Raw genomic sequence first — 27,436 nt, forward strand, 5'->3', positions numbered from 1 at the left:
AATAAGAAAAGGTATCACTGGAAAAATGCATTTCCATAAATCTTTTTTTTTCTTCATATATTCAGGCCTGATTGAACTGTTATGAAAATACTTCGTCTCAAATATTGTTTTTTTTTTTCAATTTGCGATTGCGGCATTCAAACTCCTGTGACATCGCAGTCGGAACCAGAGACATATATTATATCTCTCACGGAACTAATTCAAAACTATATGGAATAAGGTTCTTTTTTTCTTATGACCTTGACTTTGTAGAAAATCAACCAATAAAAGTTTGTATTAGTGGAGGTGTGTACAGTTTCGTCAACAAAACACCACATCGTATCAGATCAATGTATTTAGAATGAACTGACTACAAATTGAAATTGTCATAAATCGAAAAGTATGTACAACAAAGAACACGGGATTTTAAATGTACTTTTTTTACCATTTATAGGGTATAAACTATAGCATTCCTCGTCGAATCATTTCCAAAAAAAGTTGACCCTGATTATCTCAAAGGTTATAAACTCCAGATCCGTTTCATATGTTTGTATGTATCTGTATTTAACAAAACATCAGCATTAAGACATTCTTTCAGAGTCTCTTTATGCTGTCTGAATATTGAGTTTAAAAAAGCACATTACACCTTGTTTTGTGTATGGTTTGACTTCGTTATGTCTAGATTTTTCCGATGTCCTAATGATAGTAATAAAAATACTAGGATAAATGATAAAAGTCATAATTTAAAAACAATATTGGAAGCCTTTAAAAAATGTAAATACATGGATGAACATTTAAAATTACAATAGCTAATTAAGTTTAGTTTAGTAAGATCTAATAAGAACAAATTTGAACTACATATTTATACAACTAAATTTGACCAGTTTGAACTGGAATTGTCAAGCATCAAATTAAACCCTACAAAAGCTACTAAAGCCCATTTCCAGTGCTGAGAAGCACTTTTGCTTTACATACAACTTTATTGACATTGGATAACCATTATTTTGGCTTTTTGTGACTTTCATTGCAAGTAGGTAAAAATATTAACAGCATCTCTGTCATTGTCCATGTTGTCTGTATAGTAATTCATGGGTTTATTTTAATTTATAATTTGTAACTTTATGGTTCAATCAAGGGGCATAATTCATTGTATGATATGTCTCTAGTTTACATGTTAATATGATTCTGGTACAACACATGAAGGGAGTGAAAATCATTTGGAGTAGTTCAAACTTGTAAAATACATGTGTTTAAACAAATTAACTAAATAATTTTGTTACTAAATAAAGTAAAGATATATATAGATACATGTTACTTTTTTTTGTATATACATATACTTTGTTTTAAAAACATTATTAGAATACAAAATTTTCTAATGTACAGTATTTCAAAACATTTTTAAAGTGATGTGCAATTTATTTTCAATAAATTAAAAAATCTCATTTAAATTGCATCTCAAAATCTTAAGAATTTTATAATCAAAAAGGTGAATGAAAGGGAAAAACCCACACTAAAATAAAATGCACCAATTTTTAAGGTGGTTCTTTCTGGGGTACGCACTGAAACACGGACCGGACCGGACTCCGGACCCGGACTTTGGTATGAAACCCGGACCCGGACCCGGACTGGCCGCCGGACCCGGACTGAATGCCGGACCCGGACTGTGGGTTTTTTACCACTTTGATTTTTTTTAAAGATTACTGTCATATAATAAGTTACAGTATATATAAATTAAAAAAAAAGAAATCAACATTCCGAGCGCAAAATTGAACAAAAAACAGTAAAGTGAGTAAGGAAGAGATATATAATAATTCCTTTGTCGTTATTGTTTTATGGAAATTAATAAAATCTTTTTATTATCAATGAAAGCAAATTAAATTCTTTTCATAGGAAGAGTAAAGCGCAATAGTTTGAAACATTCGAGGTTATATTTTTTTGTGTATTGTTTTCTTCTTCTAGACATTAAGGGAAAAATAGAATTCCTACTTTTCTAAATAATTCGCCGGTGTGTTTATATTTCTCTAAGAAACTGTATATATTGTAAATATGTATTTTCTCTATACCTTGTCAAAATGATGGTTTATTGAGAATAAAGATATATATATACAGGCAATTGGCGTTATGTCACTGTGTAATGAAAGTCTCGTGTTTTATTGGGTGTTTGACATTTGCGCCGATTTTTAATAGTTTCGATCTTTCATTTGCGCCGATTGTGCACAGGTAAATTGTAGGTGAATGTCACTTTCTATTCATCAATATAAACCTCTTTCGTTAGCCAATTGTACATTTGTTATGAATTGTCAACTAGTATCATAAGAATTCCTATGATCTCTTATTGTTCTTCCGAATTCTTATGATATCTTATTGTTCCTCCGAACTCTCATGATATCTTATTGTTCCTCCAAATTCCTTTATCTTATTGTTCCTCAGAATTCTTATGACTTTTTATTGTTCCTTCGAATTCTTATGCCTTTTGATTGTTCATCCGAATTCTTATGATCTCTTGATGTTCCTCAGAAGCCTTGCGACTTTTTATTGTTCCTCCGAGTTATTATAATCTCTAAGACTTATACTGTTCCTCCGAATTCATATGACTTTTAATTGTTTCTCTAAATTCTTATGATCTCTAATACTGTTCCTCAGAATGAATTATTGACAAAGGTTTACACTCGCTTTAGGATATTGGTTTATAGAAAGAAAAAGAAAAAAGAAGACACAACCAGGAATTACTTACAAAATACATTACATTAAGACTATTGGTAATTCAGTGTTTAAATAAGGGAACTACCATTTGATTTTTTTTGGGGGGGGGGGGGGGGGGGGGTGACAAATTTTGTCCTGCCTTTTTTTTAATTGTAATCTCTGTCCTGCCTTTTTATTTTCACTCTTTTCGGTCTTGCCCCTTATTTTTCTTAGTTTATCCTAACTTTTTTTACATAAATTGTCATCCTATCTTTTTTTTTTTGCCAAGTTGTTCATCCTGCCTTTTTTTTACTCAAAACTCCTGTCCTTCCTTTTTTTTCAAATTTCATCCTAGTATGAACTTTGATGGAATGCTTTTTTGTACTAGCTGTGATCAGTAACTGCGAGTATTCTCATATATGTAGTTGGTGTCGTTCTGTTGTGTAGCTGTATCAGTTGTATAAATACCCATCCAAGTATAAGTACCAACCCAAGTATACTTTTTTTGTGTAAATCTATTTGTATCCATCTGATGAGTTAATAGTTTGTCAACTGATTTTTATAGTTTGTTCTTATTTTACATCACTGTTCCAGGTTAGGGGAGGGTTGGTGCCTTCAAAAGAGTTAAAACTGGCAACATTAAGTATGTGCTTGTCCCAAGTCAGGAGCCTGCAATTTAGTGGTTGTCGTTTGTTGGTGTGTAATACATTTGTTTATCTTTCATTATTGCTTTCCGGTATGGAATTTGCTCATTTTTGAAGGTCGTACGGTGAACTATTATAGTTGTTAATGTCTGTGTCATTTGGTCTTCTTTGTCAGCTGTCTCATTGGCAATCACATCACATCACATCATTCTTATTCTTATATCAACATCGAAAATAACGCTTCACTTGTCAATAACATGTTATTTTAATTACTCCATTTTTTTCTGCCGTAAAATAATAAAAAAAGATTTATTTGCTCATTTGATTGTCATCACAAAGTCTATTAAAATAATTCAACAATCCAATGTTTCACGCAAAAAGTGTCAAAGACTACACTATCAATCATAATCTAGCATGTATATAAGTTAGATTTAAAGGGGCATTAGCTCCGAGATATAATGAAATAATAAATAAAAATAAAAATGTTCAATATAGTGAAATAATTTTATTTTAGCAGCCATTGTCAAAATAAACTAAGATACATCGCTTATGAATTATTTTTTACCCCAAGATGGTACATTCTCACAACGTTGCAACAACGTCGTACTTACGTAACGTCAGTCATGACCTTCCAGCGACCAATACATAACGTCGCAAGGACGTCATGTGTTTCCTGGGTCACAAGTAAACTGGTGCAAATAATTTCCGAATATTGGCGCAATTGATATATTTGTAAGAAAAAATGGCGCAAATGATACCCTTGAAAAACATTAACTGTCACAAAAGGACTACTGCCAACTATATATAGTCAGTCGTTTTTAAACTGTTTTTTTTCTAAGTTTATGATTCAAATACATGTATGGGATTATAAATAAGATTATTTTTTTTAAATCATTTCATAGTTCAACAGTTTTCCAAATATCATTTTGTTCATAACACTTTTATGTAATACATTTGTTTATAATTCGGTCCTTCCCTAATTTGATTATCAGTATGACTAACGGAATTATTGCCAGAGTTATTGAGCGATTTCCTGTTGGACTTTAAAGCACATATAGTACACAAGTACGCAATGCGTGTTCATGCATCGCGTCACTGCTGCCCATATAAACTACTCTCACGGTATATAGCAATATATGGGGCCGGTTATACAGGTCTGATTCATTTTCATAATTATTATACATGTAATGCATCTTGTTTATTTCTGCCAAAGTTAACTTCCTTCTGAACAGTTTTAATAAAAAAAGGAAAAAATATTTCTAAGAAAATTCACTTTCTCCCTATAATTTATAAAAAAAGTATTTCCATGTTTTTTAAAGTCATTTGTAAACATTCATACTGTATGTATGATTTTTTTTTTTTAAAGTAATTGCACAACTGTAAATTGAAGATACAAAATCATTGCAAGGCTAACTTGCATGCTTGTCTTCTCTTCTAGACTATACAAGAGTAAGAGCAAAATTTGATTGTCTTATCATTATTATAATGTACTGTGTTGCAGTTCTCAAAAAATTATCTTCCTTCTCCTGAATAAAAAAACAAAAGGTGATTCTAAGAAAATTCATAATTTTTACCCAGTCCGGGTCCGGCATTCAGTCCGGGTCAGGCGGCCAGTCCGGGTCCGGGTCCGGGTTTCATACCAAAGTCCGAGTCCGGAGTCCGGTCCGGTCCGGGTTTCAGTACGTACCTCTTTCTGGTTACACTCCAGTTTTATCCACCAACTGTATCTAGCAGCCTTTGGATAGTCAAGAGATGGGGAAGTAACCGGAAGTGGTGTTAAACATCAACCACCTATCAATTAAATTATCATAAATGCAATCACTTTCAGTAACAAAAAAATGGAATTCAAATGGACATTAACTGTGCCCCTCTTACAAAATGTATTGTTGATTTATGAATCCCAACATGTCATACACGTTTATTTAATGTTTTTCATTACACATGTTACATGCATTATGAGAATTGAATGTTGTTTGCAGATCTTTGATTTTTGGGGAAGACGGCTTCAAGCCGTCAATCCCCAATGGGGTTGACCAGAGTGACATTCCCTCACATCATTCATTTTGTTTTTATAGTGTGGAAAACCCCCCAACAAATCTTACTGAGAATGATGAGATGGGGAGACACAAATGATCACAAATGAATAAATTGACTTTAAACACTTTTTTTACACATTTCCCTTCTGTTTCTCTCGAAATTATTGTATATTGAGCTCCCCTTTACACTATTTACGTTTCTTTTACAATCCGGAAAAATCAGTATGCCGAGATATTCTAAATATATCCAACCTACATTATATTTTATAGTGACGTCATTGTTGGAATGCCACACTACGCATAAGCAGGGATATCCTTCACTGGTTATTTAAATCATTCTCAAAGATTGTGCACTTATTAAAAAATAGTATTTGTTAAATTTAAACATAATGATGGTTGCTGTAGATGATTCAAACATCAACATGCAATACTTTAATTTGTAGGTCAGCAACTTTCAAAGTAACCAAAAGTCCGAGGGCCTACATGAGATTGGGGAGAGAAACGATCTTTTCCATTTTTTTCTGTAAAACTCTGTTTTGAGAATCTTCCTCCAATTCAGGAGCACCTCAATTTATGAGCTAATTATCCACTAAAATAAACACTTAAAATGTGACATTTAGTATATGATAAGTAGTCTTCCATTAAACTAAATTTTGTGTACCAACATAATCATTGTAATAGTAACAAAAAAAATTACAAATGTTGCATTTTGTAGTTTAAACCTATGTATTCATGAAATTTTACAAATATTTCAAAATGTAGGATTTGGAAACAAGCTTCACACAGTTTACATCAATCATATTGTTATTTTTATTATGCCCCACCTACGATAGTAGAGGGGCATTATGTTTTCTGGTCTGTGCGTCCGTCCGTTCGTTCGTCTGTCCGTCCGTCTGTCTGTCCCGCTTCAGGTTAAAGTTTTTGGTCGAGGTAGTTTTTGATGAAGTTGAAGTCCAATCGACTTCAAACTTGGTACACATGTTCCCTATGATATGATCTTTCTAATTTTAATGCCAAATTAGAGATTTTACCCCAATTTCACGGTCCACTGAACATAGAAAATGATAGTGCGAGTGGGGCATTCGTGTACTGAGGACACATTCTTGTTAGTACCTGTATCCCTGTGATGAGAGATGTAACTGGGAACTTTATCAATGGAAATTTAAAACTGAATAGATTTTCAGTCCTAACATTCTTAAGAAAAAAATTTAAAATCTTAAGAGTACTGTCACAAAAAGTGGAAAATGGCCCTAGCCTGCAGTTCAGTTGTACACTATTAAGATTTCAAAAATAAGTGTAGTTGTTGTTAAATGACAGAATTCAACTTTCAACTAGTTGAATTTTAGATAATTAACTATCAACTTTAATTGAATGTTTAGATTTAGAAGATGCAGATCTCTTCCATTGGTCTAAATTGAATCCTAAACTAAAGAAACGAAATTTCATTAAACAGCAATTGATTCCAATAGTGTCAACCTTCCACATGTTCTATCTGTTCTTTTTTTTCATTCTTTATATGAAGACTATCAAAAGATACCCCCCCCCCCCCCCCCAAATAAAAATGAAATAGAAACAAGGGCCGTCTTTCCCCTCAGAGCTATTCAGCTCTTTGATTTTCTGTTTGATTTATTCACAACTTTACCATGTTTACTATGCTTGGGAAGATTTAACATGATACATGTATCTAAATGTCTAGATTGTAACTCCAAATTGAACTTTCTGTTTTAAAATCAGACATATGGTGCCTTTATTATTGGTAATCTTTAATTACTGGCAAAAATATGGAAGTTTAATGAAAGCAACTATATACATTTTATTAGGGAAAATTATGAATTCAGTTGACTTGAGTCTAATACAGTTGCATATTTCAAATTAATATAAAAACATCCCAATTGTATTTAATTTACTGTAACAATAAATAATCTATTTACTTTTAGAAGACATGGCTGACCAGCGTCCACATATAGCCATAGTGGATACAGTACCAATAGTAGATATACCTGACCATCATGATCATGATAAACCAAGGTTTAAGAGAAATCCAGCTGCTGATGCCATTATAGATTTTGTTGCTGGATGTAATGGTATGTGTAAAAAAACACAAAACGTTACTAGTGAAGCTGCAGTAAAAGTTTGCCGCATAGCATTTAAATTTGGGTGGAGTTGGTAATGGAGGTCGGAATCCATTGTAATATTAGTCCAGTGACATAACAGTTTTTGTGTTCATCATTGAAGTCTTTCAAGAAATTGTCAAGATAAAGAACAGCAATAATAATCTGTTTTTCTGTTCTGCTTTAAAAAATAGAGAGACATTGTAAATGTTTACTGGTCCATGTGTCCATCTGTCAGCATGTCCCATATCAAGTTTAAGGTACAATATAAAAATAAGAAGATGTGGTATAGCTGACAATGAGACAACTCATCAGAGACCAACTGACATAAAAATTAAACAACAATAGGTCACTTTTCAGCCTTCAACAATAAGCAAAACACTCACTGCATGGTCAGCTAAAAAAGGACAATGTAGTTTTTGGTCACATTAACTTGAAACTTAAAATATGACTGTCACTAGTAAACATTTCTGGAAATGATGTTTCCAGCTAGTACAAATGTAGTAGCTATATTTATATAGAATTTTATGTTGGTTTGTTTTTTTAGGGGTAGGGAGATTAAGAGTCATAACTATCTTTTATATAATCATCATAATATAGATTATAAAATTTATTGTACAATCATTATTTTTAATTTCAGGAGGGATTGCTAATGTCGTAGTGGGACAATCACTAGACACAGTCAAGGTAAAGATGCAGACATTTCCAACTCTATATAAAAATGCTTTTGATTGCTTCTTTCAAACATTTCGAAAAGATGGAATTAGAGGTTTATATGCTGGGACTATGCCAGCGCTCACAGCAAACATTGCAGAAAATTCAGTTTTATTTTGTTTCTATGGAGTTTGCCAAAAGCTTGTTATGTTAAGTGTTGGAAAACACGAAATCAAACATTTAAATCCGCTTGAAAATGCGCTGGCAGGAAGTGGAGCTGCATTTTTTTGCTCGTTTACATTGTGTCCTACAGAACTTATAAAGTGTCGTCTGCAAGCAATGAGGGAAATGGCTACGCAGGGAAAATTGGAAGGTGGATTAGAGAGACTAAAAATGTATGTACATTCTTTTGAAAATTAGATTTTAATTATTCTATTGAAAAAAATCATGGCTGTATTATATAATTATCATATTGATAAATTTCATCTCCATACAAAAAAATCAAAAACCAGTAGTAATGAATCCACAGTAATCAGAATAATTATTATTAATCAATAACATATAAAATTAGTTTTTAAGGGGGAGAGGGGGGTTTTACACAAAAGATGAGGGGTTAGTGTCTCACACTATATGGTTTCCATGATATTATATACCAGTATATACATTCTTATAAACTTTTATATTTTGTAAGTCAATTAAGAATATGTTCCTTAACTTGTTGTTCAATAGTTTGTCAAATTACCTCACCTATAATATTTTAAGTTTATGCAAGTTCTTTATCATTTACTATTAGAAAATTGGACATGATTGACATAGAAAAAATATGGTTTTTTTTTTTCATTTATGTAAGTGGCCCAGTTGGCTTGACAAGGGAGATTCTGCATGCTGAGGGAATCAGAGGAATGTTTAAAGGCCTGACCAGTACCATGGCTAGAGAAATACCAGGCTACTTTTTCTTCTTTGGAGGATATGAGGCAAGCAGACGCTATCTTACACCAAAAGGAAAAACGAAGGATGATATCGGTAATTAGCTGTAGTGTATTTAAACATTTGAAATTGTTATAAAATTAATACAACCATGGAAACATTTGTTTTATCTATGCAAAAAATCATTAAAATTTCATTGATTAGTTTTAAATATCTTATAAATGTTTGAACCAGAGTTCGCGAAATCTTTTTTTCCTTGGTGGTCATTGAAGAAAATCTGCTGGTCCTCACTATCAATTCTATTAAAAAATACTAAAATTGTGTCAGTCCTATGCAATATTTTGGTGGTTAAATCCTAAGGACTGACACTTTTTGAGAACTCTGTTGAACTACCTACTGCTTTCTAAGTACTGTCATTTATGGTACAAATTCCTTCATTTGTTGCATTATTGTGTATCTTTTGTCTTTAAAAAAACAAGTTTGCCCTGATGAACATATTCCTATAGAAATTAAATTTATAAGTTTATGATGAATATACGGTAAATTCAGAAATTATTGCAAAGTTTTAATTATTGCAAAAAATGCAACAGGGTCATTTAAAAATTAAACTCACATTTTGAATTTTTATTATATAATAAAACATGAGTTTTCTCAATATCACAATAATTAAAATGGCATTTTAGTCTTAAATGACAAATTTGCAATAATAAATGCATGCAATAACTTCTGAATTTACAGAATTCAATAAAAAAAATGCTTCCTATAAATTTTAATTGGAACTTATCTTCAGGTACATTGAGGACTATGTTAGCTGGAGGTATAGGGGGTATAGCACTATGGACATCTATATTTCCAACAGACGTTGTCAAATCTAGGATACAGGTTAATAGTACCGTGGGAAAGGCAGCTCCTTCATTTTTCAAGACACTCCTACAGATTCATAGGGAAGAAGGTAATATTGTTTATTAAAAAATAAAGGAAGATATAGGGTAATTGTCAATGAAACAGCAACCTACAACATAATTTATCTTAAGTTAGCATACATATTACCACAGCTCAGAAAAATTTCTTAATGGCATATACCTGAATTTTTTATTAGATGTAACATGAGTAGTTATTTGTCTAATTCGTTTTCAATCAATCAGCAACCTAAACTTTGATTTTACAAGGGAAAATTCATTGAATTACCAATGCTAGCTTGATCTGGGACACCCTTGACCGAGCCCGATGGAGCAAAGGGGGTAAAGTATTTAATAAAATTTGATATGATGGGTTTATTTCTTTTTGTGTGTACCATTTACCAGGTAAAATTGTATTTTCTTTAAAAACTTGAATTTTGTGATTTTGACAAATTCTGCATAAAAGACTGTTTGATAGGAATATTTCCTTGAACCAATGAATTCATGGTTCACCCATACATATGAAATCCATGAAAATATATACTAATACCTTAAGAATGTTAAGAACGATATTGAAACAACAGAAGCTGTTGAAATAAAATGAAACTCGGGGAAAGTCACCAAATTGAAAATAAATCAATAAGGTTTTACATATTGATTTTGAATGCCATAACAGCTTTAGGTCACTCCTAGTTGACTTTCTCAATAGAAATATAACTGGCAAGATAATTGTCATAATATGCATGTTTTTTTTTTTCTATAATAAGCTATATTTTTTATTACAGGTATACGAGCGCTGTATAAAGGATTAGGACCATGTTTACTTAGGACTTTCCCATCATCAGGAGCTTTGTTTTTGGCTGTTGAAGTAACTAAAGATGTTATGTACAATGTTTATGATAATGTTGGATGATGATAATAATTTTAGGTAAGATTTATGTTAAATTTCAAATAATAGAAAATGTCAAGTTAAGGGGGCTCGCGGGTCTAAATCAACTTTTTTTTTCTAATATAGGATTTTGCTATTTTTTTCTATGATTAAACTTTATCTTATACCTAATAGAAATATAAAATAAAAATATGGGGTCACCGTTCATTTAAGCTTACAATCTGCCTCCGAAAGAAGCATACATTTTTGTTAATGTTCCTTTTTTCTGTTGAACTAATAGGAGAAATTTTGGTAATATCGAAATAAAAAAAGAACTAAATTACAGAAATCGCTAAAATTTTACAATTATTTAGTTTATGTACAGCTTGTTTGAAAACAATAATAAAAGATGTAGGTCACCTATGAGTTAAAAAAGATATTTCAATTTAAACGTCAAAAAATCACATTTTTGCACCAAAGGGAGATAATTTGAAGCTTTTTCAATGATATAAACATTTTTAAAGTCATCTGTGGTCAAACCAAATCGATTTGTCTGTGTGATTTTTGTACCATATTATAAAGTAATAGCTATAATAGTGTAATAAATAAAATTTGTAATGAAAAAACAAATGTTTTATTTTTTTTCTGAATTTTTTATACCCGCGAGCCTCCTTAAATGCTTGAATTTTATGCTGAAATTATATTTACATATGAGATACACCTCTACATTAGTATTATATTAGTTTGTTGCAATTTAAGGTGGTATCTAACACCTTGACTAAAATTAATTTTCATCAAATTTTTACAAAATATTTTCTTTGAACAATTGACAAAATTAAAAAAAAAACTTGAACCACACACTTCGGAAAAATTTCATTGGATATATTACAGTTTGGCGAACACTAAATTTGATTATTGAGAAGCTAAATATTTCTTTAGCAATAAAATGTTATTAAAACGTTCAGATGATTATTATTGAGTTATCTCCCTGTAGTGTTATGTACCTCCTTTTAGTTTCATGTTGAGCCATTTTTATTCCTCTGTTAATTTGCAAAAATGACAGTCATTGAAATAACTTATGTTTGCAACATAACTGAATATGTTATTGTCATCAATATAAAAAGAAGATATGATTGCCAATGAGACAACTCTCCACAATAGACTAAATGACGTAGAAATTGACTATTAATATACATGTATAATAATCAAATAAGTAACTAATGCAATTTACCTTTCTTTGCAGTTTGAACCAATTTGCCAAAGATCTGTGATAATATGATGAATCTGATTGTTATTGTGGAGGATGATAGATTGAGGATTTTAAGCCTAGAATCTCAAGATGAAGAAAAATCAAAGAACTTATTTCATTTTGAAGAATAGTTTTAGCAACAGGAAGCATTCATAAAGAAATTGTACTTACTTTTTAATTTATTATTAGTTTTAATAGCTTTATAAATGTATTATTCTTCAGAAATTCACAATTACATGACCTCCAATTCAGGCTATATGTCCTTTACATTAGTGACTAAGCGAGGCGAGGAATATGGGTACATGAAAAAAGATTGTAATTGATGTCAAGCCAATAGAAGCTTTTTACATAGATCCTCATTTTGCTGAATTCCAGAATAACCACTTGAGGCCAGTTTTATACAGAAATTATGGAATTATTTTGGCTCATTCGGACTTATTTGTATTTCATTTTATCTCTTACATTTATTAGATTAATAGATCTTTTAAATTAAATATTTTTGTAATAAAAAATATTGAAAGCAAAATAAAAGGATGTAAATCATCTTTTCACTATCGAAAGTGGAATCTGAAATTTTCATTGTTGGTACACAGCCTTTTAGATTCTGAAATATTAGAATGGTTTAGGATTCTAAATAGCAAAACACTGTCTTTGTATATATCAGAGATTTGGAAGTATTTTTGTTTCTCAAATTTCCTTTGATCTTTTTCTAAGATCTTTTTCCATCTCATCACTCTATGGATGTGGGTATTTCTCATTTCAGAAGTTTGGTGTCTTAGACATACGTCATTGACATTGACTAAGAAAATAGTGCTAAACAGATTACTAATGGTCTTTAAAACATGATGATTTTTCTCTGCTGCATCTTATTTCAGAGCTATCAACCTGGATTTATAGATTATCGTTGATCATCTCAACGAGATTGATTTTCTGTGAGCCGGTACGGCGAAACCGAGAAAAGCAATCGAGTTGAGATGACCAATGATAATCTGTTTATCGCTATTTTACCTATGAAGACGTTGGGGTCAATTTCATGTCAATTTTATTAGCATCACAACATGTCTCCTTAGTTTCTGGCAATAATTTTCCATCTCAGGCGAGTAGCATGATATGAAAAATTATCACAAAAAAAGATCAAAGGAAAAATGCACAAAATAGCGATAATAGATTGTAGCCAAGAAACTCCCTCATGTTTGAGGAACCATTGATAATCTACAAATTAATGTATAATTATTTATGTTAATGATATGTGAATCTTGTGTTTGTTTTTGTATAACTAACATTAAAATCATATTGTTTAAATGTGCAATTTTGAAATGTTACAGTGTACTTGAATGATTTGCCAGTGTGCTGAGCCTGAAAATAAAATTAAAAACATCAAATAAGCAATGGCCTTACTGTGGCTTTTGGATGAAGAACAGCAATAAAAGAATCTCTGTTACTTTACTTTGGGTGTTACCAGGTATAGGGAGATTTTATCATTCATAAATACAAAAAAAAGGATGCAATGTGTTCAGTTCATGTCTGAATGAAGGCTGTATGGTGACCTATAGTTGTTAATTTCTGTGTTATTTAGTCTCTTTTGGAAAGTTGTGTCGTTGGCAAACACATGAAACAAACCACAGCTTCTTATTTTTGTATATATGTGATACTTTGGTTATCTCATTGTAGTGTGTTTTCAAGCTTATTATACTAAAGTTTTGCACTTTTTGAAGGTCTAATGGTGACTTGTCGTTGTTATCTTCCTCATCCTTTGAGATGACATGAATAAAAGATGGGAGAAATACATCAAGGAGACAGCAACTACACAACAAAAAAACCCAAAAGACATATATAGGGTAATATGGTCTGTATTCAATACGTCACAAGAGTGCACACGCTGAAATGTCCCCACTTCTTTGTTAATCATTGCTATTATTTTGATACTCCTAAATATAAAGCTTTACCACAAATATCACATAAATTTGATCCAAGAAAATGAGATTAAGGTCATATAAACCAAACAAGAAATACATCTACACCTTACAATCATTCAATACACTACATTTAGTTGACCTATTGCTTATAGTTTCTAAGAAATCTAAGTATTGACCAATGAACCTTAAAAATGAGTTCAAGGTGAGATGTACAGCTAACAATTCTTCCATACAACAAATATGTTTGACCTATTGCTTATAGTTGAGGATAAACAGACCAAAACACAAAATTTAACACTGAGCAATGAACCGTGAAAATGAGGTCAATGTCAAATAAAACCTGCCAGACTGACATTTACATCAAAATATTTCCATACACCAAATATAGTTGGCCTATGGCATTTATTATTAGAAAAAAGACCAAAACACAAAACTTAACTTTGACCACTGAACCATGAAAAAATAAGGTCTAGGTCAGATGACACCTGCCAGGTGGACATGTACACCTTACAATCATTTCATACACCAAATATAGTAGACTTTTTGCATACAGTATGAGAAAAACAGACCAAAACACAAAAACTTAACTATAACTGCTCAACCATGAAAATGAGGTCAAGGTCAAATGACACCTGCCAGTTAAACATTCACACCTTACAGTTCTTCCATACCCCAAATATACTAGACCTATTGCTTATAGTATCCGAGATATGGACTTGACCACCAAAACTTAACCTTGTTCACTGATCCATAAAATGAGGTAGAGGTCAAGTGAAAAATGTCTGAAGGGCATGTGGACCTTGCAAGGTATGCACATACCAAATATAGTTATCCTATTACTCCTAATAAGAGAGAAATAAACATAACAAAAAATAACTTTTTTTACCAGTAGTCACTGAACCATGAAAATGAGGTAATGAACATTGGACATGTGACTGACCGAAACTTCGTAACATGAGGCATCCATATACAAAGTATGAAGCATCCAGGTCTTCCACCTTCTAAAAATATAAAGCTTTTAAGAAGTTAGCTAATGCCGCCGCCGCATAACTATCCCTATGTCGAGGTCGTAGATTCGACAAAAATTAAGTAAATGCAGTACCCAAACAAACATCAGGGATTTTGACAGTTCCAATATATATTAGTAAAATAAGAAATTGTGCCTGAGAGGCAAAAAACACCAGATCAAATGACCAAGATGTTATCAACTATAAGTCAACAGTGAGCAAAAACCATAGAGAAGAGAAACCAGTAAAAGGTTGGAAAATGTACAATCTAATTTAATCTCCAGAGATTTAATTTTAATTAGACTGGAAAATGTAAAACAATTTCATCATTTTATTTTGTCTGGATCTTATTACTCTGAAAATATTGGAGTGGAATCCAACGCATATTAATATAACTTTCTTTTTTATGCGCGCCCCAACTACAATAGTAGTGGGGCAGTATGTTTTCTGGTCTGTGCGTCAGTCCGTCTGTTCTTTCGTCTGTCGGTCCCGCTTCAGGTTAAAGTTTTTGGTCAAGGTAGTTTATGATGAAGTTGAAGTCCAAAAAACTTTTAAGATAAAGCGAAACCCAACATCCACGGCTTCCCTCTTCATCTTCACACAATTACTACCATAGAACATTGCAAGGTTCATGTTCGGAACCATATCAAAATATATTGGTTTCACTAATGTCCTGCAATAATTATATCACATAATCTATAATTATGTTTATAAAGAGATAGATTCCTTCTGATAAGAAATATCAAGTTTGTATTATATATGCTATTTATAAATTTTATATGTTTGCAATCAATCCTATACACCCATTAATTAAATTTACACATGAGATATCATCAGAAAGTATACAGTTTCTAGACATAACTGTCTTCAAAGGTGAACGCTGGGAAAAAATGCAAATTTTAGTTGTCAAACTATATAGGAAACCATCTGATAATTTCCAATACCTGGAACGAACATCAACCCACCCTACATCCGTATTTAAAGGATTCGTTACTGCAGAAATTATTCGTTTTAGAAGATCTTGCAATAACTTAAAAGACTTCAATAAAGAGGTCCAACTTTTTAAGTCTAAACTTCTTAAAAGAGGACATTACGAAAATGAGATTGACAACATTATAAATAATACAACAAAACGAGAAAGGAAACAAACTTTTAAATACAATTATAAAAATAAGAAAGCGGCTCCTTCACTCGTTTTTGCAACTAGATTTAACCCAGCATTTAAAGGAATCGGAAGAGCTTTAAGGAAGCATTGGCACCTAATAGAACAAAACAGAAATACTAAAACTATATTTCCAAAACCACCGATTATTGCGTACAAAAGACATAAAAATCTAAAAGAATATTTAACGAATTCTAAAATGGAAAATAGTGTGATCATATAAAATCAAATAAAAGATAAAAATATCACACACAATAAAATTACAAAACTGCTAAAATAAAGAGAGAAATAAATAACAAAAAACAGATAAAAACAAAAAAGAGAGAAACGAACTAAAACGTATGAACAGGTGTCATATCCCCATAAGAGAAATCAAATTTGAACTATTCTACATATTACAAAGGAGGATCAAATAGGCTAGGGATACCTGATTGAGGATAAGCCTTAGAGGTCTACATGACCATAACCGAAACACCTTTTTTTAATACAGACACAATAATTATACTACAAATATGCAACTGTGAATTTCTAGAAAAATATGGAAATAAATGCTGAAGAATGTATTCCATAACCGGACATATATATTTATCATACCCTGAGTTTATCAGCTCTTCCATATTCTTAATGTATGCACATAGAAAATTGAATTAAAAACGAAGGATTTTGATAAGATATACTGGATTGGTCCTGGACCAGATTGATTTTAAAAGGATTGATTGTAAACATATAAAATTTATAAATAGCATATATAATACAAACTTGATATTTCTTATCAGAAGGAATCTATCTCTTTATAAACATAATTATAGATTATGTGATATAATTATTGCAGGACATTAGTGAAACCAATATATTTTGATATGGTTCAGAACATGAACCTTGCAATGTTCTATGATAGTAATTGTGTGAAGATGAAGAGGGAAGCTGTGGACGTTGGGTTTCGCTTTATCTTAATTAATTAAAAACTTAGTACACATGTGAGGGCCCTCATGGGGTTTTTGATTATGTGATTACTTGGCCGTTTTTTTAATGATTATTTGATTATTAAGCCAAATATTTCATGATTATTTGATTACCTAGGACTGTATTTTTAGTTTATGATTATTTGATTACTAAAGATAAGCAAATATTTAATGATTATGTGATTATATTGGCAAAAAAATGGTGATTATGTGATTACTAGGACCCCCCCATGAGGGGCCTCACATGTTCCCTATCATATGATCTTTCTAATTTTAATGCCAAATAAGAGATTTTTTCCCAATTTCATGATCCACTGAACATAGAAAATGATAGTCTTAGTAGGGCATCCATTAACTATGAACACATTCTTCTTTTTATGCCCCACCTACGATAGTAGAGGGGCATTATGTTTTCTGGTATGTGCGTCCTTCCGTCCGTCTGTACGTTCGTCTGTTCGTCCATTCGTCCTGCTTCAGGTTAAAGTTTTTGGTCAAGGTAGTTTTTGATGAAGCTGAAGTCCAATCAACTTGAAACTTAGTACGCATGTTCCTTGTGATATGATCTTTCTAATTTTGAAGCCAAATTAGACTTTTGATCCCTATTTCACTGTCCACTGAACATACAAAATGAAAGTGCAAGTTTCAGGTTAAAGTTTTTGGTCAAGGTAGTTTTTGATGAAGCTGAAGTACAATCAATTTGAAACTAAGTACACATGTTTCTTATGATATGATCTTTCTAATTTTATGCCAAATTAGACTTTTGACCCCAATTTCAAGGTCTATTGAACATAGAAAATGAAAGTGCGAGATTCAGGTTAAAGTTTTTAGTCAAGGTAGTTTTTGATGAAGTTAAAGTCAAATCAACTACAAACTTAGTACACATGTTCCCTATTGTATGATCTGTCTTCTTTTAATGCCAAATCATATTTTTTCTCAATTTCACGGTCCATTGAACATGGAAAATGATAATGCGAGTGGGGCATCTGTGTACTTTCCAAGTTGAACCAGACCTACACAAGTATAACTTCACGTAATTATATAACATTTTAATATTTTATCTTTCAATTTTTCATTAATAAATATTGTTTAAACTAAGTATTTTCTTTTACTGGGAATGTTTTTGCTGAAATAGGATACCGATAATCATTAAGAGTCAACAGGCTAATTTGGTTTTAAAATGGGCAATAAAATTTGCGCTTGAATGTCAATTGGAAGTCTAATTTTATTTATCTAAAGTCCTCTTCTGTCTGCAAATCAGACCCGGTTACATTGTCATTTATATGTATGTTCCATCCTGTTGCTCATTGTTGAAGGCCGTACGGTGACCTATAGTTGTTAATGTCGGTGTCATTTTGGTCTTTTGTAGATAGTTGTCTCGTTGGCAATCATACCACATCTTCGTTTTTTATATTTACACTATATATACAATACAAAATATGAATAAAGCAAAAACAAAAATAGTTTTACAATTATATTTTAATAATTTAAATTTGTTGCATATTTACAATTTTTTGTGTATCACAATATAAAACGGCAAGATTCAATCAAATAATGATAATAAACTTATCTAATTCTACACTAACAAAATAGCAAACAACATTTAAAAAATTTACTGAAATTCCATTTCTTGGGACTAGTTCATTTAATACATTAATTTGATACTTACAGCCGATTTCATTGAGTGTGTAGGGAAAGGTAGAGTCCTTGGTTAGCTTGCTTGTTAGCTGAACCATGAAGTAATTATATAAGGTAAGGTATACTACCCTCCTTTTATAGTAGTCTAGTCTTACAGACAGATCGATTTGTTATATGTCGGACTAGTCTACTATCAAAGGACAGTTTACCTAACCTAATAATGACTTCACAGTTCAGCTTACAAGCTAGCTAACCAAGGATTCTACCTTTTCCTACACACTAAATGAAATCATCTGTAAGTGAAATCAAAGTGTAAGCACAATTCTGGACAAAGGAAGACAACTCTAATTTTTAAAGATGACTTTAACTATGACATCATTGATATTCTTAGGACCGATACTATATTCCTGCACCTCGCAAAATTAATGTACTAATTTTCTTGACAAGTATAGCATTATTTTGTGACTTGAATATCTGAGCATATTGATAAATTTCTGGAAATGTTTATGGATAGAATGTCTAGAATGATATGATCAATGCACTATATTTTGTGTATCTCAAAAAATACTCCCTGTGGGAGCCTCCATTTTGTTTGGTCTTTAACTTTAAGTCCATCATTCTTGAATCATGTGAATCATTACACAAGTGACCACATTGATTATCCAACAACCATACTAAGTTTAAAACAGTTGATTTAATTAATCTTCAGAATTTTGAAGTTCACATTAAATTATAAAATATAAAATTATATTTAATGTTTCTCAGCAAGATTATTTTAATTCTTCTTTGTCATGAAGGTATCAGTCCTCCAATTGCAACCAACAAAAAACAATACTTTCTCTTTTGATAAAACAACTTTCAATTTCTAAATGTAGGGGTGGATTTCTTGGCCATTACTAATTGCTTTAACTGAATCACAAATCAAATTTAATAAATACAAAGATAAAAAAACACAAAATGAAACAGCATAGAAAAGTAACCATAAATATGTAATCCTTAAAAAACAACCTATTTTAGGAAAAAAGTAAAATAATCAATTGGATTCATAGAGCATATAAAATCACAAACACACACACACATAATACAAGAAAACTCTTTTATGTTATCATCAAACGTATCTCAACATAAATATACAAAAGTTAATCTCTGGTATCCCAATTACACTAGCTAGACTATTTATTGTTTCTTAAACATTTATATTGAAATTTCCAATTCTTGTAATATTATCATGAGAAACCTGTGGATATCAAATACAAAATAAAAGATCTTTAATATGCCTTCGGTAAAAATTCAAGCAAGGCATGGCTACACTTAACCCCCCCCCCCCCATGTCGAATTTTACAAAAAAAATCTGTAAATACATGTATGTGGGAATAGGAATATAGGCTATTCGAAGCAGATTTTGTTTAATTTGGAAATTTAATGATAGTATATACACTAATTAAATATAAGCTAAAATGATTTAAAGGTAGAAAAAAAACAAATTATTTAAGAATTGTTTGTTTGTTGTTGGCTTACGGTCCAGGGGCATGATTTAAGTAACATATTCAATAAATATTCAAAAATGAAATAAAATGGGGACACATTGGTAGCACTTTTTGATATCTACATGTACAGTATACATTCTTCTTGAAATCAATATTTCTTAAACCTTGTAAAAAATAATGATTTTTTTTTTTACAAAGTTTGAAAAAAATATATATTTTTTATCCTCAAAATACAGGTTCTCATTTTGATTCTTTAGGAAACTTACCTATTGATTTTGCTCTTCAAAATAAAAGTCTCATCACAGTTTGGAAAAAATTCCTAAAGGACGCGTATACGTATATAAAAATAACCAGAAATTTTCCTTAGGTCTCAAGAAGAATCTGATAATTAATAATAAGAAGGTTCACAGTAAGCAATGATCAGACATGAATGTAGTCTCTGAATACAATATTTTCCTATAATAACTGTCCCCGTTTCTCAATGACCTATTGCATTGGTTATCTGAATTCTTTTGTTGTATAACCTCTCAAATTACAAGTAATAAATAATTCTATCAATTAGTTTACAAATAACAAACAAATAAATAATAAACAAATAAATAATTGACAGTCAAAATATTCTCCCTAAACAACACATTGATGGATAGTTCCTGACACAGGAAGTAATACAAATGGACGGTCATACAATACATACTTCATGGTACAAAAATGTACTTAAATCTTTTTCCTACATTTGTACATACATACAATCAATAAAATCTGGATGACCAAGATTTATAAACAAAACCTATACAATCTAGTAAACTCTTCTTTAATTACATCTCTTTGTTTTATATTCATTTATGATTTATTTCATCAAGTTAAGAAAGAACAAGAATCATAATAACATATACATGATATATTCTATATTCTTTTTGAAAAAATACAAATAGTTACTTAGTTTTATTGCAGAAACCATAACTTGAAATATATGCACTTCTTGTGTTTAACAAATGCCCAATGATATTAATTTCTGACAGTTGATATGAGAAATCTATACAAGAGGGTAGGAGAGCCTTTTACCATTAGACGTCAAACGGCCATTTTTTGCTACTGTTAGTGTCAAATTGGTTAAAAAATTACCCTGATTCATCAGAGGTCCCAAATAGTTATTGTTACTGGTTTTTTTGGAAAAAATTTAACAAGATTCGTCAAAATAAGTCAATTTTTTTTTTATCGTCTAAATGAATGTGTGCATTTTTATTGTCATGTTCAAATGTACCAAAAATTACTGTTAACCTCATTTGACCAGAATTTTTAGCGTTATTCGTCATCAATGTCATGAAGATAACTTAATACAACCCTCATACACCATGTACACCATTAGCTACTACATGTATTAGTAGGGTATACAAATATAGCTATAGTGCTGGGATAGTTATAGTTAATTGAATTAGAGTATAAAAGGAAACTAGATTTGAAGTTACCTTAATAATACATTTGTAGTCATTTCCAGTATAGGGACTGTGACAGAAATATTCACTTTAAAGTTAGACTACTCTTATAGTAGAATGAATGTGATAAAAATCATTGGTAGTAAATATTGTATCATTCCTTTAAATTGCAAGAGAGGACGTACTTTGAATTCACAGTGAAGATTTCTGTACAGACCCTTCACCTGAAATGGGCCATTCCAGTTAATTTCTGACAGGTGGGGATGGATGGGGAGATTTTTTTTCATACCTATCAGAAAAAAACATCATGAAAAACTACCTATCAGATCTATAAATGAAGACCTATCAGATGTAGAGTTTCTGTTCATATTGGGTGGATGGGCTTTCATGGGAAAAAATGACCTATCAGAATTTTTTACTGCAAGGATTGTACCCATCAGAATTTAAAATACAATACCAGATAATGCATGATACGAAACTGTCTACATTCCAAAGCACCCCTAAGATCTGAAATAGGTATTTTTTGTAACCCCTAAGATGTTATTATTTTTAATTATTTACTGCTGCAAGACCCTCAGAAATTTTTGCGCATAAGTGTACGTGTCAGATGAAAAAACCCAAAATTTAACCACTAAGATGTATAAATTTTACACCCCTCAGAAAGGACCATCCATCCCCCTTTAGCAGATATTAACTGGAATGACCAAATGACTTAAATGAAGGTAACTCCAAATCTAGTTTCCTTTTTTTGGGTGTAAAATTAGAAAGAAAAATTTGGATCATAATTAAATTTTGGAAAAAGTATAAATGTGAAAATTTGTTACTATACATGAATGACTGGAGATATTAAGTCAATGAAAAACTATATTAAAAGTACATGTACACAATTTAAGAAAACCTGCCCAAAAGTGGAGACAAATCTTTAACATAAATTTTCACTATTTTCTGATAAATAAAAATATATATATCTTTTTGCACTCTTTGATACACAAATGTAAAGAATAATTTTATTAATCATATCTTTCATGTCTTTTAAGACTAATAATAATTTTATAACGATAATCAGGATTATAAAGCAATGACTACACTGTTTAACATTTCTGAGATAGTTATAAAAACAGACAAAGTGGTTAAAATCCAGTTATTTCTAGGACAACTACATAATGATCAATAAAATAAATAATAATAAGTTACAAATAGACAAATATACACATGCATGTATAGAGCAAAAATCATCTAGCAGATACATGTATCTTTCATGCGAAAACGGAAATTTAGTAGTAACTGATTCTGGAAATTCAGAAAATTTTAATACTATTCCAGCAATTTCAAAAGATCAGTGTAGTATATTTCATTATTCTGCAAATATAAGGCCAAAACATATGAAAATTTTGAAAATCCAGAAATAATACACAATCTATTTCTGAAATATTTTAACATCAACACCTTGTAGTATATTAAACCTCATTTTAGAAAAACTATGTCCAAAAATTCTTATTTTAAGCCCACACTACAATGTATTACTGAAATATCAGCTCATTGTAGTAATTTCAGATTTAACAAAACTATATTCGAAAAATTCATACTAAAAGCACAAAGTATTACTGAAATTCATAAACATCAACACATTGTAGTAACTTCATTTTTAACACCATGTGTCTTCCATAGATGTCTACATCTACTGTCCGAGCGAGTAAACACTTTCAAACATATATGGCATCTGTATTGTCCTTCACCTCCCCCGCCACAAATTGTCTTTTCATGTCGTGACCTCGTACATTTCAGAGTGAATCCCTTCCCACAATGCTTGCAAAAATATTTCTTCTCCTTGTCTGTATTTAGAGCTAAAGTATAGGTCGAAAATGGCGATTTCTTTTCTGAGGCAGTTGATGTTGTTTGGAGATCAATCATACTTTGTCTATCTCTAAAGGATGATTCCTGTACACTCAGTTGATCTTTTTTACACTTGTTCATTAAAAGATTGTCTACACTTTTTGTGCCTTTATTTTGAAGAGCTCTAGTCTCTAACAAGCTTCTAGTGAATGGAGGGAAACAGCTAACATTGTCAAGATTTGAAAAGCTGGATGAATCTCTGAACTGTGAATCATTTCCACGGTAACTAAAAGAATCTATATGTTTGTCTTCAGGACTTGACCCACAGTAGCCAGACGTTTTTGATAAATCAATCTGACCGACTGAGGGTCGAACTTGATATCCATCAGTGTCAGGAAAATGGATATCTTTGTTATTTGAGTTTCTGTTTGGGCTTTCATGTATTGAATTATCGGTGTGATGACCTTCGATTGTAATAAGAGATTCTCTACCTTTGTTGTATGATGATTCATTTTCATCATGTGATGGCAATTGAATCCATTTTCGAGATGGTAGTCTATCACTGCCGAGTTCTGCATGTTTATTATTTTTGCCCGAACCAACGTCATCTTGTTTTGAATCGTCAATGCCGTCATCATCAAAATTTTCAACCTTGACAATGACATATCCGTCTTTCACAGATTCACAAAAGTTTGTTTTCTTTCCATTTGGAGACTGATTTTTCCCTATAGTATCATTTTCAGCATGATATGGACTGGATTTGGAGGACTCTTGATCTTTCGACACATTCATTTCTTCATCTGAAGAGTCAGACACAACATCTGGTTCTTCTATAGTGTTTCTTTTGCGTTGAACTACTTTAAACATTTTCCTTTTTGACTTAGAACTGTGCATGTCCCCTTCAAATTGTTTATTATTTAGTGCTGAGACAGATTCCATCTTTGGAAAAACTGAATTTCCTGGGCTTAAAGACAATGAATTTTCAATCCTAACATCTAAGTATGAGCTTTGCATACTATCTCTATCTTCAACGACTTCATCTGACTCATTATTGCGTACAACATACATATGTTGACCATTATTACAATTATTGGGTGACCTCTGAACTTTTGTCACTGCGGCGTCATTACATGAAAGACCTGTGCGAAAATCATTCAGCTGAATTTTCTCATGAATCTTTACAACATGCTGGTCGGGACTATCAGGAAATGATATGCAAATAATTCCATCTACTTCAAGGTTTGGGGCACATGTAGCATAATTTTTTTGGCACAGATTTAAAACAGCTTTCTGTAGTAATGTTCTTACATGCTTTTGTCGTGAAATCCTTTCATAATATGCCTGGTCCATTTTAATTTGTGTCTGGAATAGAAAATAACAAAATGTAACATAGGAATTGTCTCATTGGTAATCATACCACATCTTATTTAGTTATTATAGTAGAACTAATTGTAAAACAAAATATTTTCCTATGAAATATTGTTTCCAAGAAAATATTTCATGACCATGTCTCATGATATATTGTCCTCATTCAGAGGACAAATTTAAATTGTGAAATTTTGTCTGTATGCAGGCAATATTTAACAGATGAATATATATTATGAAATTTTCAGAGGTATTTATATTTTGTGTGTATTGAGAGAATATTTCACAGACAGATATTCATGGACATTGGTTGAGGTAAACTAAAAGTAAGAGAACAGAATCGAAAAGTGACACCACCAAAATTCAAACTTGATCTAGGTTTTGTGATAATAAGCATTGTGTATAAGATTTATAAAAAGCAGTTTATCCTTTTGTAAAGGGACATAACTCTCAGTAAAAGTAACACCACCAAAATTTAAACTTGATCTAGTAATGAGCATTGTGTATAAGTTTCATAACATTTAGTTGAGGCTAACTATAGTTAAAGAAAAGGAAACCAATTTTGTGAGGTATGGAAGGATGTACAGACGGACAACGATTAAACTAAATGCCCTTTCTACTACTGCAGAGGCAAAATTATCAAAAAATTTACATGACTGAATATATTTTAAGAGGACATGTCCTCTCGGTCATGTGTTAATTTCAAGGACTGAAAATATGATGATTAGTTAAAATGAAACGACAAAAAGAAACAATTTGTAAAATAATAATGTCACCCAGCAAAAAATTAAAATTGCCTATGAATACATCATTATTTTTTGGACTAGTGCGACTCCTGATAGATAAATTACATTGTATTATACAAATTCAGATTGGGTACTATAATAGACATATTTATGTAATAGCCACTATGTTCTGTCAGTTCATTTCAGTTATAACTTTGTTCCGGCAGAACTTTTCAACTAGTTATTTCGTTCCGATGAAACTTTCCAACTAGTTGTTCCGGAAAAAAGTAACTAGTTGAAAAGTCGCTTAACAATGTAGCTACATGTAGTTGAATAGTTCTGGCTGAACAGAACAACTAGTTAGCAAAATTTAAGTTATATTTCATGACTCACATAAAACGGAATAAGTTGCATTATCATGCAAATTTAGTATTCATAGTACCCTCAAGAGAGGGAAGAATACCCCCCTCCTCATGTGGGTACTTTTAAAAATATCAATTTCAGATTAATGTATAACAATAAATTAGAACTTATTCATTTATTTTACTTTGCATCAATTCTCCAAATGGAACTTTGTGACTGGTTGATAAGTTCCATTGGAACTTTTGACTAGTTTGTTAGTTATGGTTTTGACTTATTTGCCAAAGAGGAACTTTGTGACTAGTTGATAAGTTCCTTTTGACTTTTGTAATCAGTATCTTGGTTCCCCTTTGAAAGGTTCAAATATAATATGTAGCGATTTTACTTTGCATCAATTCTCAAAATGGAACTATGTGACTGGTTGATAAGTTCCGTTGGAACTTTTGGGCTTGTTTGTTAGTTCCGGTTTTGACTAATTTAGCAAAAAGGAACTTTCTAACTAGTTGATATGATCCATTGGAACTTTTCAACTAGTCACTTTGTTTCGGTTGATGGAACTTTTAAACCAGAGGAAGAACAAAGTAACTAGTTAATAAGTTCCTCCCATTCTTTTCGGCTTGTTATTTCTTTCTGACCGGAATTTTCCAATGTCGGAACAAAAGAGCATTTACATTTACACATGTATGCAAATTTGACTGCCTTTACTTAATATTCATACAAGTTCCCATAAAATTTTACATCACAATTCAAAACATTTAATGTCACACTTAAAAAGTGATTGTTTCTTAAAGTCAGAAGGTTATTCGGGACAAAGTTCAGCTGAATTATTCAATACCAATAGTGTAAATACGTTTATTTGTCAATTAGGCAGCCATTCATCGAAGACCAAAAGACCACTCAGTGACAGTATGTACAATGTCAATGGGACAATGCATCATATCTGTATATAATGTTGTTCTTATCATGATAGTGTTTTTGATAATCCAGATCTATATAAAATGTGTATTTGGCTAACTGAAGAAGCAGAGAGATAGTAAACAGTACATGCAGTAGACTGAGTAGTTAATGAAATTATGTCAAAAAAGTAAAAATAATCAAAATACAAATTTCGGCAGAGTTTCACCTTGAAGGCGATTCTCACGATTGTTGTTCATACCTTTATAAACAGATATGATTTCTTAATTCATTATTTCTGAGTTAATCTTAAAGAACCATAAAAGGCAATTTTTTGTGGGCTAACTTTCTTCTTTGGAAATCAGGAAGTTATTGACGATGATGGCGACATCTTTCGACATTTTTTTCTTCAGAAAACCAAAATCGGAGAAGACCAGAAAAAAATTCGGAATTGATTTATTCGTAACAGGAGTAATCGAGTTTTCTAGTTTTAAATCTCGGTCATTGTCTTGGGTTCTAAAAAATAAATTGTCAAACGATGGTCTTGCATTCAACTGCTTCCAGGCAATGTCTGAGATTACAGGGTCAAATTAAATCAGATTAGGGTA

General features: G+C 31.3%; 2 protein-coding genes across 4 annotated transcripts; one reads left to right on the top strand and one right to left on the bottom strand.

The window, feature by feature from the left end:
- Positions 1 to 231: 231 nt before the first annotated feature.
- Positions 232 to 13,434, top strand: LOC139485681 (mitochondrial ornithine transporter 1-like). Of its 3 annotated transcripts, none has more exons than XM_071270318.1 (7): positions 232 to 285; positions 7,279 to 7,425; positions 8,093 to 8,501; positions 8,957 to 9,129; positions 9,824 to 9,985; positions 10,718 to 10,860; positions 12,044 to 13,434. In XM_071270318.1, the coding sequence occupies exons 2-6, from the start codon at positions 7,284 to 7,286 to the stop codon at positions 10,843 to 10,845; spliced, it is 1,014 nt and encodes a 337-aa protein (XP_071126419.1). In that variant the 5' UTR covers positions 232 to 285; positions 7,279 to 7,283; the 3' UTR covers positions 10,846 to 10,860; positions 12,044 to 13,434. The 3 variants fall into 3 exon arrangements, with proteins under 3 accessions (XP_071126419.1, XP_071126417.1, XP_071126418.1); XM_071270316.1 differs by having other exon boundaries at positions 263 to 379; XM_071270317.1 differs by lacking the exon at positions 232 to 285 and adding an exon at positions 867 to 1,009.
- Positions 13,435 to 20,131: 6,697 nt separating this feature from the next.
- LOC139485684 (zinc finger protein 615-like) lies at positions 20,132 to 27,253 on the bottom strand. Its single transcript, XM_071270322.1, has 3 exons — positions 27,091 to 27,253; positions 22,356 to 24,846; positions 20,132 to 21,875 (listed from the first exon to the last, which is right to left on the bottom strand). The coding sequence occupies exon 2, from the start codon at positions 24,832 to 24,834 to the stop codon at positions 23,272 to 23,274; it is 1,563 nt and encodes a 520-aa protein (XP_071126423.1). The 5' UTR covers positions 24,835 to 24,846; positions 27,091 to 27,253; the 3' UTR covers positions 20,132 to 21,875; positions 22,356 to 23,271.
- Positions 27,254 to 27,436: the final 183 nt, after the last annotated feature.

The sequence above is a fragment of the Mytilus edulis genome, chromosome 8, assembly GCF_963676685.1.
Source record: "Mytilus edulis chromosome 8, xbMytEdul2.2, whole genome shotgun sequence".
In the NCBI taxonomy this organism is placed as follows: Eukaryota; Metazoa; Mollusca; class Bivalvia; order Mytilida; family Mytilidae; genus Mytilus; species Mytilus edulis.